Source organism: Ascaphus truei, chromosome 19 (genome assembly GCF_040206685.1).
Source record: "Ascaphus truei isolate aAscTru1 chromosome 19, aAscTru1.hap1, whole genome shotgun sequence".
Taxonomy (NCBI): Eukaryota; Metazoa; Chordata; class Amphibia; order Anura; family Ascaphidae; genus Ascaphus; species Ascaphus truei.
In genome coordinates, this window is record NC_134501.1 from 20,137,250 (window position 1) to 20,152,533 (window position 15,284).

Here is a 15,284-nt window from a genome sequence, read left to right on the forward strand (position 1 = left end):
ATATACAGAGACTTTGTTCAGGACAAAAATATTTAGGGAAATAATTAAAAGACATAAGGTATGATATGATTATGTTGGTAAAAACAATTTATGGCGGAGAAAATAAATGATCCATTTAATTGCAGTGCAGGTGAACCAATGTGTCCCCATCACATACATGGATCTCTTCTAGAGAAGGGATGGGGGGGGGGGGGGGGTTCCCACTGGAGATCTCATGGGTCCTTTGAGATACATGGAGAGAATAAGATCTGCGCAGTGAGGCTGCTCTCGGTGACAGCGACTTATGATAAGCAGGGGGAGAGGGTCCAGGGCAGGGAGGATAGAGGGGGCGAGGCGTGGGAGGAGTGGGATAAAGGGGACGGGGAGGATGATCTTACTCCAAATGCCCAGAATCCGAAGACGATGATCACAAAGTCAACCACATCTGCCAGGAACATGAGCGCGTACACATCTGTGGCAGCGCGGTATGGCGTGTGCAGGATGTCATGGAAGAAAGATTTCACAGGGAGGTACGCTCCCTGCACCCTGAAATACAGAGATAGGGTCACCCCAAATCTTTTACACTGCCTGCACCCTGATATACACAGAGGCAGGGACACCCCAAAACTTCATACCCTGTCTGCACCACTGAAACGTACAAAACACCCCAATAATCCCTGGACACACACAGAGGCTCACATCTTCCCCAGCACTCACATGCGGAGGAAGAAATTCTGCATCTTCTGCCCTAGCGCCTTCGCTCGGACAGCCGCGCGCCCCTTTTTCTTCTGCTCTGCCTCTTGTGGCTTCTCATTCCCAGAGTCTGAAGGGCAGAGGACACAGAACACCACCACAGTGTGAGAAGGACTCACAACAGCCACTTGCAGCGCAGGAGCACAGAGACCGGCCCAAAAGAACAAGTTTATATCAAACTCACAGGCGGGATCGGTCTCTCCCACGGTGACACGGTGACACGGTGACACGGACAGCAGGGAACTATGGTGGTTGAATTAACTTTAAAAAGTAACTAGTTCTGGGGGTTGTGTCTCAAAACTAGTGCAATTTGCTCCAAATACAGAGCACCTCTGTCACTTTGCGAGCAGAGACATATGTATGAACCTTTGGAATCCGGCCCCTTACAGCTTCTTGGAGCACAGACTCCAGGTTCCCCAAACTCCTCCTATACCCGCTCCCTAACTCCTCCTATACCCGCTCCCTAACTCCTCCTATACCCGTTCCCCTAACTCCTCCTATACCCGCTCCCCTAACTCCTCCTATACCCGCTCCCCAAACTCCTCCTATACCCGCTCCCCAAACTCCTCCTATACCCGCTCCCCTAACCCCTCCTATACCCGCTCCCCTAACTCCTCCTATACCCGCTCCCCTAACTCCTCCTATACCCGCTCCCCTAACTCCTCCTATACCCGCTCCCCTAACTCCTCCTATACCCGCTCCCCTAACTCCTCCTATACCGCTCCCCTAATTCCTCCTATACCCGCTCCCCTAACTCCTCCTATACCCGCTCCCCAAACTCCTCCTATACCCGCTCCCCAAACTCCTCCTATACCCGCTCCCCTAACTCCTCCTAAACCCGCTCCCCTAACTCCTCCTATACCCGCTCCCCAAACTCCTCCTATACCCGCTCCCCAAAACATATCCCCCCTGTATATCTGAGACCTGAGAAATAGCAGGGCCAAGCTTTCGGAGGGGCTGGCCCTCTTGTTGCCTGGGGACATAGTGACGTATGGCCAAGCTGGTCCCTTCTTGGTATTAAGAGACCTGTTCAAAGCTCAGGCCGTCTCTGGTGAGTCCTCACCTCTCTCGGCCTCACTTCCCTGCGACGCTCCCCGCCTGCGACGGCGGAGCAAGGAGCCGCTGACACCCGCGGGTTCCGGCTCCTCGGGGGCTGGGGTCTCCGTGTCACTCTGCTTCTCAATGCTGGCCGGCTTCTCTACAGGGTCCATATCCTTCCGATCCCACAGACCGTAGCACTGCAAACACAGGACAAGAGGGGACCCGTTACCGGCACCGACTGTGACAGAGCCGGGTGTGAAGGTGTGGGAGTGCGAGTGTGAAGGTGTGGGAGTGCGAGTGTGAAGGTGTGGGAGTGCGAGTGTGAAGGTGTGTGAGTGCGAGTGTGAAGGTGTGTGAGTGCGAGTGTGAAGGTGTGGGAGTGCGAGTGTGAAGGTGTGGGAGTGCGAGTGTGAAGGTGTAGGAGTGCGAGTGTGAAGGTGTAGGAGTGCGAGTGTGAAGGTGTGTGAGTGCGAGTGTGAAGGTGTGGGAGTGCGAGTGTGAAGGTGTGGGAGTGCGAGTGTGAAGGTGTGGGAGTGCGAGTGTGAAGGTGTAGGAGTGCGAGTGTGAAGGTGTGGGAGTGCGAGTGTGAAGGTGTGGGAGTGCGAGTGTGAAGGTGTGGGAGTGCGAGTGTGAATGTGTGGGAGTGCGAGTGTGAATGTGTGGGAGTGCGAGTGTGAAGGTGTGGGAGTGCGAGTGTGTATGTGTGGGAGAGCGAGTGTGAAGGTGTGGGAGTGCGAGTGTGAAGGTGTGGGAGTGCGAAGGTGTAGGAGTGCGAGTGTGAAGGTGTGGGAGTGCGAGTGTGAAGGTGTGGGAGTGCGAGTGCGAAGGTGTAGGAGTGCGAGTGTGAAGGTGTGGGAGTGCGAGTGTGAAGGTGTGGGAGTGCGAGTGTGAAGGTGTGGGAGTGCGAAGGTGTGGGAGTGCGAGTGCGAAGGTGTGGGAGTGCGAGTGCAAAAGTGTGGGAGTGCGAGTGCGAAGGTGTGGGAGTGCGAGTGTGAAGGTGTGGGAGAGCGAGTGTGTATGTGTGGGAGAGCGAGTGTGAATGTGTAGGAGTGCGAGTGTGAGTGTGTAGGAGTGCGAGTGTGAAGGTGTGGGAGTGCGAGTGTGAAGGTGTGGGAGTGCGAGTGTGAAGGTGTGGGAGTGCGAGTGTGAAGGTGTGGGAGTGCGAGTGTGAAGTTGTGGGAGTGCGAGTGTGAAGGTGTAGGAGAGCGAGTGTGACTGTGTAGGAGAGCGAGTGTGACTGTGTGGGAGAGCGAGTGTGACTGTGTGGGAGAGCGAGTGTGAATGTGTGGGAGAGAGAGTGTGAATGTGTAGGAGAGCGAGTGTGAATGTGTGGGAGAGCGACTGTGACTGTGTGGGAGTGCCAGTGTGAATGTGTAGGAGTGCCAGTGTGAATGTGTAGGAGTGCGAGTGCAAATGTGTAGGAGAGAGAGTGTGAAAGTTAAATGGTTGAGTGTGTGAATAGGAATGAATGTGTATGAAGATGCCTGCCCATTAATGAGTGCATATGAATAGAAATGAAGCGTGTGTGGGAATGAGAAAAATGAAGACATTTAGCGTGTTTGCGTGTGCGTGTTTCCCCCGCTCACCATGAGCAGCGAGCGATGGAAGAAGAGCGTGAGCAGCTGGATCAGGTCGTATTTGATGTACGAGTCGCTCTTCTCCAGACCCAGGACGCGCGGCGGGAAGAACGGCTTCCCCTCGTTACGCAGCAGCACCGTGTAACTGTTCCACGGGAAGAAACCGAACTGGAAGAGGTATTTCATCACGACTAACACCTGCGGGAGGGAAACACGTGTTACATGCATGAACGCGCGGGGTGGGGGAGGGGTTGGGGGCGGAGCTCAGCTGCGGCCAATCAATGTGCTTCATTATTGAAAGTTCCATTATGGCACCATCTCTAGTATCGAGCACTGCGATTGTTGGGTCACAGGTTCAATCCCACATAGGGGGGAATAAAAAAATACATATTTAAAAAACAATTCATGTAAATCGGCTTCTTTAGAAAGATTTAATCTCATTAAAAGGAAAAGATTTCACTTCCCTTTCTCAAGGAAAAAATGAAGACGTTTCTCTGCTTCTGCTTAACTCAGATGTTATCCGGTAATTATCGTTCTTTCCCAATATACTAATTATCTGTCCATCAGCAGCCAAAGAAAAACATTAAAAGAACAAATCTCCCAGTATATACAACAGTCTACATTTATTTTTAATACCTAGAATTGCCTGATTTAACAGAAAAAAGATGTTTGTCACCTACATATTCTAGGTGTCATGGAACAAGAACTGCATTTCTGATTCACACCCCTCTCTCCTTTGCAGCTTCTGCCTGTCAGTTCTTATTTTCAGCTGCTTGGAGTTTGCACACACATACTGTGCCTGTGTGATATGCAACAATGTTGCATTTCTTGCCTCTGGGCATGTAATCAGTGAATTGCTACTGCAGCCTCTGAGTCCTCCAAGGTATGGGCTTTCCATTTCCTCCCTCCCCCCCCCCCCCCCGTCCTTGCTGACAGTTAGTGCAGTCTCACTGAACCTTTAGTGTGACCCTTGCCCCCCACTTCCTTTTCCACCCTGGAGACAGTGAGTACAGAACCCCTTCTCTGTTAATCTCCCACGGCAAGGTCATCTCTTTCTACCGGTTTCTAACTAAAAATCACCACTACACACCATCCACAAGTATCTGTGTTCTGCTGCTTTTCCCAATAAAGTGGAGGAAATATTACAGGGCTTGGAGTGATTTGGAAAGGGGGCTGAGTTAATGCTATCGGGGGCCATTCACACATCAATCGTGACCCTGGCTTAATATGACAGTCTGATGGTCACCCAACTTCTGCAGTGCCCCATGCCTAGGTAATGCCCCCAGAGACGTACCTCGGTGTAGATGATGGCGGTCATCCAGAAGCGCTTGCTGGGCCGGTGGATGGACAGCATGGCCCACAGGAAGACGAGGACGGGCAGGAAGAGAGAGCCCAGCGAGGCGCTGACCATGTTGTTGAGGATGATGATGAAGTAACAGAGCAGCTCGGAGTGAGCAGCCACGAAGTGATAGAGCGCGAGGAGAAGCCTCAGGGGGCGGCTCTGAGACCGGAAGAAGTGTTCGGACTCGGACAGCTCCGGGAAACTGAGCGGCCTGCGGGGGGGGGGGGGGGGGGGGGGGAAAGGACTGGGGTATATACACGGACTGGGGGCGTGTGTATATATACACATATATATACACACGCGCACACACACACACACACAAACACAAACGCCACGCCATGATTTCTCTCCCTGTGGCGCCGTGCCCGCTCCCTGCCACGCTGTGATTTCTCTCCCTGTGCCCCGTGCACCATCCCTGTGGCGCCGTGCCCTCTCCCTCCTTGTGGCCTCTGCACCCTCTCCATCCCTGTAGCACTGTGCCCTCTCCCTCCTGGTGCCCGCTGCACCCTCTTCCTACCAGTGCCCATGGACTCCTCTCCCTCCCTGTGCCAGCTGCACCCGCTCCCTCCCTGTGCCAGCGGCACCCGCTCCCTCAATGTGTCCGCGGCACCCTCTCCCTCCCTGTGCCCGCTGAACCCTCTCCCTCCCTGTGCCCGCTCCCTCCCTGTGCCCGCTGCACCCGCTCCCTCCCTGTGCCCGCTCCCTCCCTGTGCCCGCTGCACCTGCTCCCTCCCTGTGCCCGCTGCACCCGCTCCCTCCCTGTGCCCGCTGCACCCGCTCCCTCCCTGTGCCCGCGGCACCTGCTCCCTCCCTGTGCCCGCTGCACCCTCCCCTCCCTGTGCCCGCTGCACCCGCTCCCTCCCTGTGCCCGCTGCACCCGCTCCCTCCCTGTGCCCGCTGCATCCTCTCCCTGTGCCCGCTGAACCCTCTCCCTCCCTGTGCCCGCTGAACCCGCTCCCTCCCTGTGCCCGCGGCACCCGCTCCCTCCCTGTGCCCGCGGCACCCGCTCCCTCCCTGTGCCCGCTGCACCCGCTCCCTCCCTGTGCCCGCTGCACCCGCTCCCTCCCTGTGCCCGCTGCACCCTCTCCCTCCCTGTGCCCGCGGCACCCGCTCCCTCCCTGTGCCCGCTGCACCCTCCCTGTGCCCGCGGCACCCGCTCCCTCCCTGTGCCCGCGGCACCCTCTCCCTCCCTGTGCCCGCTGCACCCTCCCTGTGCCCGCGGCACCCTCCCTGTGCCCGCGGCACTCTTTACCTGCAGAGCAGCAGCTCGCTGGCGGTGCGGGAGCGGCACGTGGACGGGATCTCCCGGGACCCCCGCAGCGACGCGGTGTCCTCCCAGCCCTCTGGCCCAGACATCTGCTCCGTACTGTTACTCCGGGTGTTGTACCCCGTGCTCAGCGGGGGGGTAATATCCGTGCAATCAGCAGTGCTGCTGAGCACCTCCTCTTCTTCACAGCCACTGCGGGAGGCAAACGGTTAATAGCGCCACCTTGCATATATGTAAACACATGGCTAGCAAGGGGTTAAATCAGCCATTCCACCTATAACATGTATCCACGTTTCTGATACTCTGCTCCGCTGTCTTTCATGTAAATGCATCTGCAGAATATCACATTACACGTTATACATTTTCTGCCCTTATTTCCAATCCCTTTCCCCTTTTCTTCCCATTATACAAGTTATGGTGGGTAAAAAGGTGACAAAAACCCTCCAGTGTACAGTGTACACCAAATAAATATACCACGCGTGAGCACATTCACGTCTCAGACAGGCCTACGAGCCTGCCCTGCCCCTTTATCTCTTAACGTGCTTCCTCTGCAGCCGGGGATTCTTGGAGAAAACACGCCCGTCGCCTTCTCTTCCGGATTCTTGATGGAAGCGGCTGGTGATATTTGTATCTGACGATTATGTTGTGAGGACGTTTAACGAGGGCCACGGTACAGACACACCTTGAAGCCACGCTGATCTGGGAGTGCACCCCCTTCTCCAGAGCAGGCACGGTGGGTAAGTTGGCAGTGCCAGGGCCCGGCCTGTCCTGCGGGTTCTCACCGGGGACATCCAGGAGGCTGCGGTTCACTTCTTCCCCCTGGCAGGAGCGGGAAGTGCAGTGTGTGACTATCACCCTCTCACCCTAGTTACATTCGCCCTGCACAGACCCCCCCACTGGTTTGGTTAGTTGCCCTGCACAGACCCCCCCACTGGTTTGGTTAGTCGCCCTGCACAGACCCCCCCACTGGTTTGGTTAGTCGCCCTGCACAGACCCCCCCACTGGTTTGGTTAGTCGCCCTGCACAGACCCCCCCCACTGGTTTGGTTAATCGCCCTGCACAGACCCCCCCCCCCCCTGGTTTGGTTAGTCGCCCTGCACAGACCCCCCCAACTGGTTTGGTTAGTCGCCCTGCACAGACCCCCCCCCACTGGTTTGGTTAGTCGCCCTGCACAGACCCCCCCCCACTGGTTTGGTTAGTCGTCCTGCACAGACCCCCCCACTGGTTTGGTTAGTCGCCCTGCACAGACCCCCCCACTGGTTTGGTTAGTCGCCCTGCACAGACCCCCCCCACTGGTTTGGTTAGTCCCTCTGCACAGACCCCCCCCCCCCCCCCCCCACTGGTTTGGTTAGTCGCTCTGCACAGATTTCCCCCCCCCCCCCTGGTTTGGTCAGATCCCCCTCCGCCCCCCCGGTTTGGTTAGTCGCCAAGCCACAAAGTTGCGTCACCAAGCCACGTCACTTTAGTATGTCACAAATTAAAAACCGTGTCACTGAGTTACATGGCCGGGTCTTACCTTGGACAGCTTCTGAGTCAGCATGTACCTCTCCACACACAGTACTGTGGACATTGCCACGTGCTGCTTGGTCCGTGTGCCCAGCCAATCTATCAGCCCGTCCAGTATGGCCAGTAACAGAACCCAGAGGAACTTCAAGACATCAAGTATACGCTGCACCACATTACTGCCCACTGCGGAGGGGGAGAGACGGGACACGTGAGCCCAACACGGCCCGCTGGGCACACTGCATTGGGGCGGTCACCAGGAGATAATTAGGGAGAAAAGCATATATCCACCCTCTCTCATCACCCGTCACTATTCGCAAACTGAAAACAAGCAGCGCGAGTAACGGGAACGTTTTAGTTTTCATTTTAATCTCCCCCAGGGTGGTTGGAGCTTTGTATAACCGGTGAGCTGCTCTCCTGGCCCCCTCCCAGCGGGCAGATCCTCCTCACACTTACCCCGCTTCCTGCCCACCACATCCTCCTCTTCATCGCCTGCCTTAGTGGCTACGAGAGGCGCAGCGCCTGCGACCGGCTCCGCTCCTGCAACCCAGCACACCCCAGCGTCAGTACCACGTGCATCATTAGCATTGCTATACTGCGATACTATATTCCACCGTACAGCACAAGGGTATGAAAGATGAAATACCCACAGAACAATGTAACACGTTCCGACACCCGCAGAGGGACAGCTCATAGAACAATCCCCTCCGCTACAGTAACCCATTTACTGCCAGCAACAAGACATGCAAAGCAGAGGATTCTGGGAGAGGAAGAGGATTCTGGGAGTGGAGGAGCCTACAGACACTGTAGCCAGAATTCCCGTTTTTAGGTTTTTCCATGGATTAATATTTACCAAACATGTTACAAAAGTGCAATGATTGTGCGAAGGTACACACGAAGGGGACAAGGGTGTGTTACAATGTTCTGCAGTGACCGCGGGACTGGAATCTGCGACACTACGGCGTGTTCATAATCTGTGCAAATAACACACTGAAACGTGTCAGGTGAGAGATAACGAACGTTTACCTGTGAGCAGTCTGAGCACAGGATGGTAAAGCCATAAAAGATAAGATTAGGCTCCGGTCCCAGGGCGACAGGAATGTGAGGATAAGCCGTTATTGCTCCTCACATCGCCTCGATTCCCACAGTATATACTCTGCCTGGTGTAACAGTTTATACAGAATTGCGTGGTCCGTAAGGGTGCAGTCCCCCCGACGTGACGTGTTGTGGGAGGGAGCTCCCGCGTTTAAAAGTAGATTACCAACCTTATTTTCATTTTTATCTCCAGCTGTTTATTAACTTCACTTTTTGTAATTTTTTTTTTTTTTTACTTTCTCCACTCCACCAGGCAGCACTGAGCTGTGTGCATGCAGACAACAAAGGGTCTTATCAAGGGGGGGGGGGGGGGGGAGGGGCAGGAATAGTCTTATCTTAATCTTCTCAGATAAGGTTCTTTAAGGTCTACTAACTTCCCTTTCGGGAGATGGGCTTAGCAGATATATTCCTGTAGGGTCGGAGTTCAATTTGTAGACATAAAATACAGGAAAGAAAAATAAAACTATGGAGACGTATTGTATATTATCGGGAGGAAATCTTACACAATAATCACACGGGGGAACTGCCCCTTTAAAGAGCTTTGTGGGGAGGGATCAAATGTCCAGGACAGAATACAGCTACAGTGGCCGTGACCCCGTGACCCCGTGCGGCCGTGACCCCGTGCGGCTGTGACCCTCTGCGGCCGCGATGGGATTATGGCTGTATCTGTCTGTTCAGGATACAGACTTTACGGCTCCGGTGATCCTCTGGGACCTCCGGGGTAAGACCGTGGCCTGTCTCACCTGCCCTGCTCTGCTCTCCAGCGCCCGGCTCCACCGCTGCAGGCTGCGTGCGCTGCTGCTGCCTCTCCTTCAGGGCAGACTTGGCACTGGTGACCCAGGCCTGATACGCCAGCTGCACAGAGACACAAGAGCCGCTAGTTAATCTGGGGGGTGAGTGGGGGGCGCTCATGTTAACTCTTTCAGAGTCAGGTGAGGGTGTCTTTAGCAAACCTCCGGGAGACTCACTTGGAAGGCGCTCTGCTTGGGGGGTCTCTGCTCCTCCAGGGAAGACTGGTCGTCCTCCTCGCTATCGGTCTCGAACAGGTAATAGTCCCCTGAATGCAGCACTGCGGGGGGTCCGAGCGTGAGGGGAGAGAAGCACGCAATACACGTTACCCAGCAGGATGGGAAATATACCCAAGGGTGTCACAGGGGCGAGGGGGCTACCGGGAGGGACGCCACTACGGTGTCATGCTACAGGTCACTTTGTCACTGCCGAGGGGCGAACAGTCGCCACGGTTCATACATCTTTTCCATTTGTCATTGTGTAGGGGAAGGGACCGATTTCTGCTGTCATTATGTCACTGTAGACGGTTTGAGATGGCACAGGGCGGGCGCCCGTGGGTACCTGAAGCGTGGTCTAGCCACGGCCGGCTCCAGTGAATCTTCCGCCGGGAGGATGCCTTCTTGCTGCCGGGGTCTGCGGGAATAGGGAGACGAACAAGGATAGAGATGGGGGCGTGCGAGGCGGGGTGTGACCAAGTAACCAGATCAGCACCACATCCCCCCCGGACACCCAGAGATAGAGGGGGGCGTGCGAGGCGGGGTGTGACCAAGTAACCAGATCAGCACCACATCCCCCCCGGACACCCAGAGATAGAGGGGGGCGTGCGAGGCGGGGTGTGACCAAGTAACCAGATCAGCACCACATCCCCCCCGGACACCCAGAGATAGAGGGGGGCTGCACGCAGAGGGGGCGAAGGGCAACAAGACCACGACTTTAAACCTTAATAGTGTGCGTGGCACCTTCAATGTTACCAGCAGGGTGGCACAAATAACCCTGAGCCCAAGGGGGGAAAATGGGACCCGTTTCTCAGTGCTTAACTCCAGCCCTCAAGAACCCCCCCAACAGGTCAGGTTCAAGATACCACTGCTTCAGCAGAAGACTGAGCAACTGATTGAGCCACCTGAGCTGAAGCAGGGAGTGATTGAGCAAGCTGTGCTGATGCAGGGAGTGATTGAGCCACCTGTGCTGATGCAGGGATATCCTGCAAACCTGACCTGTTGGGGGGGGGAGGATGAGGACTGGAGTTGAGCCCCCCGCTGTACAGTATTGCGAGGAAATGTTTAGAGCGCGAGGGCTTCTCACCTGCATTCTCTGGGCCGGTCCCGCTTTGCCTCCGTCCCTGGTGATATTTCTCCTGCTTGGAACGGATGCTCTCCATCCTGTGGGACACAGCTGGTCACGTCTCTCTCATTACCCTCCTGCCCCCCCCCCCCTCTCTTTGTTTGTCCTACAGGTGTGGGGATCCCCAGGAGAGAAAGGGGGCAGGAGGAGCACAGGAAGAGATCGGGCAGGGGGAACACAGGAAGAGATCAGGGCAGAGGGGCAGGGGGAACACAGGAAGAGATCAGGGCAGAGGGGCAGGGGGGCAGGGGGAACACAGGAGGAGATCAGGGCAGAGGGGCAGGGGGCAGGGGGAACACAGGAAGAGATCAGGGCAGAGGGGCAGGGGGAACACAGGAAGAGATCAGGGCAGAGGGGCAGGGGGTTAGGGGGAACACAGGAAGAGATCAGGGCAGAGGGGCAGGGGGGCAGGGGGAACACAGGAAGAGATCAGGGCAGAGGGGCAGGGGGAACACAGGAAGAGATCAGGGCAGAGGGGCAGGGGGAACACAGGAAGAGATCAGGGCAGGGGGGCAGGGGGAACACAGGAAGAGATCAGGGCAGGGGGGCAGGGGGGCAGGGGGAACACAGGAAGAGATCAGGGCAGGGGGGCAGGGGGAACACAGGAAGAGATCACGGCAGAGGGGCAGAGGGGCAGGGGGAACAAGACTTTATTCTGCTGGATCCATGAGTGAAGGTAAAAAGTGAAGCAGAGCAAAGGCCGGATTATCTGGATCTACTTCCACATCAAAGACCAGGAAACTGCATCAGGGGACCAGCTACCTGCTAAACTCAAAATGTGCAGAGCACCGCGTGTGACGCGTACATGCGCAGAGCACCGCGTGTGACGTGAACATGCGCAGAGCACCGCGCGTGACGTGTACATGCGCACACAGAGCGTACATGCGCAGAGCACCGCGCGTGACGCGTATGTGCGCAGAGCACCGCGTGTGACGTGTACGTGTGCAGAGCACCGCGCGTGACGTGTACATGCGCACACAGAGCGTACATGAGCAGAGCACCGCGCGTGACGCGTACGTGCGCACAGCACCGCGCGTGACGCGTACGTGCGCACAGCACCGCGCGTGACGCGTACGTGCGCAGAGCACCGCGCGTGACGCGTACATGCACAGAGCACCGCGCGTGACACGTACATGCACAGAGCACAGTGCGTGACGCGTACATGCGCAGAGCACAGTGTATGTATGCATGGGCAGAGCACGTGTGTAGCTTGCTATATGTATATATGCTGCAGTACAAACATCCCAGAAGCCCCTGCGCTCTTACTGCTTCTTGAGCTGGCTGAGCGAGCGTCTCTCGGTCTCCTTGTAGAGTTTCATGTTCTTCCTGATGCTGGCCATGTACAGCTCGAAGCCTCTGCAACGACAAGCTTGTGAGAGGGGACACATTTATCCCCTGTGCCCCTCCTCAAAGCACCAACTCCTTCCCACAACAAGGTAACACGGACCTGTCCTGTGCCCCTCATTATTCCCCCGGCGATAATCTCAACCTACGGCACATACAGGGCTAATGACATCACAAATCCAAGATGGCGGCTTCCAGCATCTGACCCTCCGAGTACCAGAGAAGCGTTTTCCTTGCTAAAGCGCCCGACAATGTTCTGCTTGGAATTACATCGCTCTGCATTGCAGTCCTCAAGGGCCACCAACAGGGCAGGTTCTCAGGAGATCCCTGCTTCAGCACAGGTGGCTCAATGAGTGGCTCAGTATACGACTGAGCCACTGATTGAGCCACCTGTGCTGAAGCAGGGATATCCTGAGAACCTGCCCTGTTGGTGGCCCTTGTGGAATGCAGTTGGCCGCCGCTGATCTAACAGGTAAGGCGTCACAGTATATACACCGCCGGAATGGGAGAGGAGGACCGACCTGGAGGCCTGCAGGGAGGTGGCACGCAGGTCGCAGGCTACGTGCAGGAAGTACGAGCTGAGAAAGACTCTCCGCTGCAGCAGGAGGAAGAAGAAGCAGATGCTGTCCCAGATAATGCCAGCCTCCTCCACAGGCAGCGAGCAATCGCGATCCTTATCCAGGTCCCGAGCTGAAGGAGAGAGCAAGGGAAGGTCTCAAGGGACATCGTGAGCTGACTCCGATGTGGGAGTGCTGCTGGCCCATGAAGTGGGAAATCCCCAGTTCCAAGAGATACCAATCTACACACGAAAGAAACTCAAAATACATCTACATTATTTCTGTGTATAATTCTCATCTCGCTTAAGGATACTTCTGTTAGTGGTGGAATGATTACGGTTAAATGGCACTCCAGGAGATGGGTTATCAACACGATTCCCCCTGTGAGAGGTTCCTCCTGAAAAAGCCAGGTCACCCTGTGTTCCCACCCAGAAAGCATGTGAGCAATAACTTGGGGTCTGTAATAATGCGGTGACATATGATCCTGGCCAGACAGAGTAGCTGACCCTGCATGCGGTATACCAGCGCTGGGCTCACACCATACTCACGGTTATAGTAACCCTTAACGGTGCAGACCAGACTGAACAGCTGGATCACCCAGCAGAAGTTGGTCTGCATCTGTTGTACGAACACGCAGGAGAGAAGCTGGAGGAGAGACACAGGCAGCCATGAATACAACGTGACCTCTTACCCCACACACACACACACACACACACACACACACACATACACACATACACACATACACACACACACACACACACACACACAGGCTGGAGGAGAGACACAGGGAGCCATGAATACAACGTGACCTCTTACCCCACATACACACACACACACACACACACATACACACACAGGCTGGAGGAGAGACACAGGGACATGAATACAATGTGACCTCTTACCCCACATACACACATACACACACACACACACACACACACACACACACACAGGCTGGAGGAGAGACACAGGGACATGAATACAATGTGACCTCTTACCCCACATACACACATACACACATACACACACAGGCTGGAGGAGAGACACAGAGCCATGAATACAACGTGACCTCTTACCCCACATACACACACACACACACACACACACACACACACACACATACACACACACACACACACACACACAGGCTGGAGGAGAGACACAGAGCCATGAATACAACGTGACCTCTTACCCCACATACACACATACACACACACACACACACACACACACACAGGCTGGAGGAGAGACACAGAGCCATGAATACAATGTGACCTCTTACCCCACATACACACATACACACACACACACACATACACACACAGGCTGGAGGAGAGACACAGGGACATGAATACAACGTGACCTCTTACCCCACATACACACATACACACACACACACACACACACACACACACACACACATACACACACACACAGGCTGGAGGAGAGACACAGAGACATGAATACAACGTGACCTCTTACCCCACATACACACATACACACATACACACATACACACAGAGGCTGGAGGAGAGACACAGGGACATGAATACAACGTGACCTCTTACCCCACATACACACACACACACACACAGGCTGGAGGAGAGACACAGGGAGCCATGAATACAACGTGACCTCTTACCCCACATACACACATACACACACACACACACACAGGCTGGAGGAGAGACACAGAGACATGAATACAATGTGACCTCTTACCCCACATACACACACACACACACACACACACACACACACACACACACACACACACATACACACATACACACACACACACACACACACACAGGCTGGAGGAGAGACACAGAGACATGAATACAATGTGACCTCTTACCCCACATACACACACACACACACACACACACACACACACACACATACACACATACACATACACATACACACATACACACACACACACACACACACACAGGCTGGAGGAGAGACACAGAGACATGAATACAATGTGACCTCTTACCCCACATACACACATACACACACACACACATACACACACAGGCTGGAGGAGAGACACAGGGAGCCATGAATACAACGTGACCTCTTACCCCACATACACACATACACACATATACACACACAGGCTGGAGGAGAGACACAGAGACATGAATACAACGTGACCTCTTACCCCACATACACACATACACACATACACACATACACACATACACACATACATACACACATACACACACAGGCTGGAGGAGAGACACAGGGAGCCATGAATACAATGTGACCTCTTACCCCACATACACACACACACACACACACAGCCTGGAGGAGAGACACAGGGAGCCATGAATACAACGTGACCTCTTACCCCACATACACACATACACACATACATACACATACACACACACACACACATACACACACAGGCTGGAGGAGAGACACAGGGAGCCATGAATACAACGTGACCTCTTACCCCACATACACACACACACACACGCACACACATACACACACAGGCTGGAGGAGAGACACACGGAGCCATGAATACAACGTGACCTCTTACCCCACATACACACATACACACACACACATATATACACTCAAAGGCTGGAGGAGAGACACAGGGACATGAATACAATGTGACATCTTACCCCACATACACACACAGGCTGGAGGAGAGACACAGGGAGCCATGA

General features: G+C 54.9%; 1 protein-coding gene across 6 annotated transcripts in view; it reads right to left on the reverse strand.

Moving 5' to 3' along the window:
• The window catches only part of PIEZO1 (piezo type mechanosensitive ion channel component 1 (Er blood group)), a 113,706-nt gene that overhangs the window by 12,355 nt on the left and 86,067 nt on the right, over window positions 1-15,284 (reverse strand). For all 6 annotated transcript variants that reach the window (XR_012789137.1, XR_012789138.1, XR_012789140.1 and 3 more), the window contains exons 26-41: window positions 13,137-13,233; window positions 12,553-12,721; window positions 11,954-12,043; window positions 10,649-10,725; window positions 9,908-9,979; window positions 9,526-9,626; window positions 9,301-9,412; window positions 7,919-8,002; window positions 7,476-7,648; window positions 6,642-6,778; window positions 5,945-6,151; window positions 4,645-4,903; window positions 3,360-3,548; window positions 1,796-1,970; window positions 697-802; window positions 378-525 (exon numbers count right to left, since the gene is read on the reverse strand). Coding sequence is in view for 2 of the 6 variants with exons in the window: in XM_075576784.1 (XP_075432899.1) it covers window positions 378-525; window positions 697-802; window positions 1,796-1,970; window positions 3,360-3,548; window positions 4,645-4,903; window positions 5,945-6,151; window positions 6,642-6,778; window positions 7,476-7,648; window positions 7,919-8,002; window positions 9,301-9,412; window positions 9,526-9,626; window positions 9,908-9,979; window positions 10,649-10,725; window positions 11,954-12,043; window positions 12,553-12,721; window positions 13,137-13,233 (2,196 nt within the window). In the remaining 4 variants the exon portion in view is untranslated. The remainder of the gene's footprint in view (window positions 1-377; window positions 526-696; window positions 803-1,795; window positions 1,971-3,359; window positions 3,549-4,644; window positions 4,904-5,944; window positions 6,152-6,641; window positions 6,779-7,475; window positions 7,649-7,918; window positions 8,003-9,300; window positions 9,413-9,525; window positions 9,627-9,907; window positions 9,980-10,648; window positions 10,726-11,953; window positions 12,044-12,552; window positions 12,722-13,136; window positions 13,234-15,284) is intronic.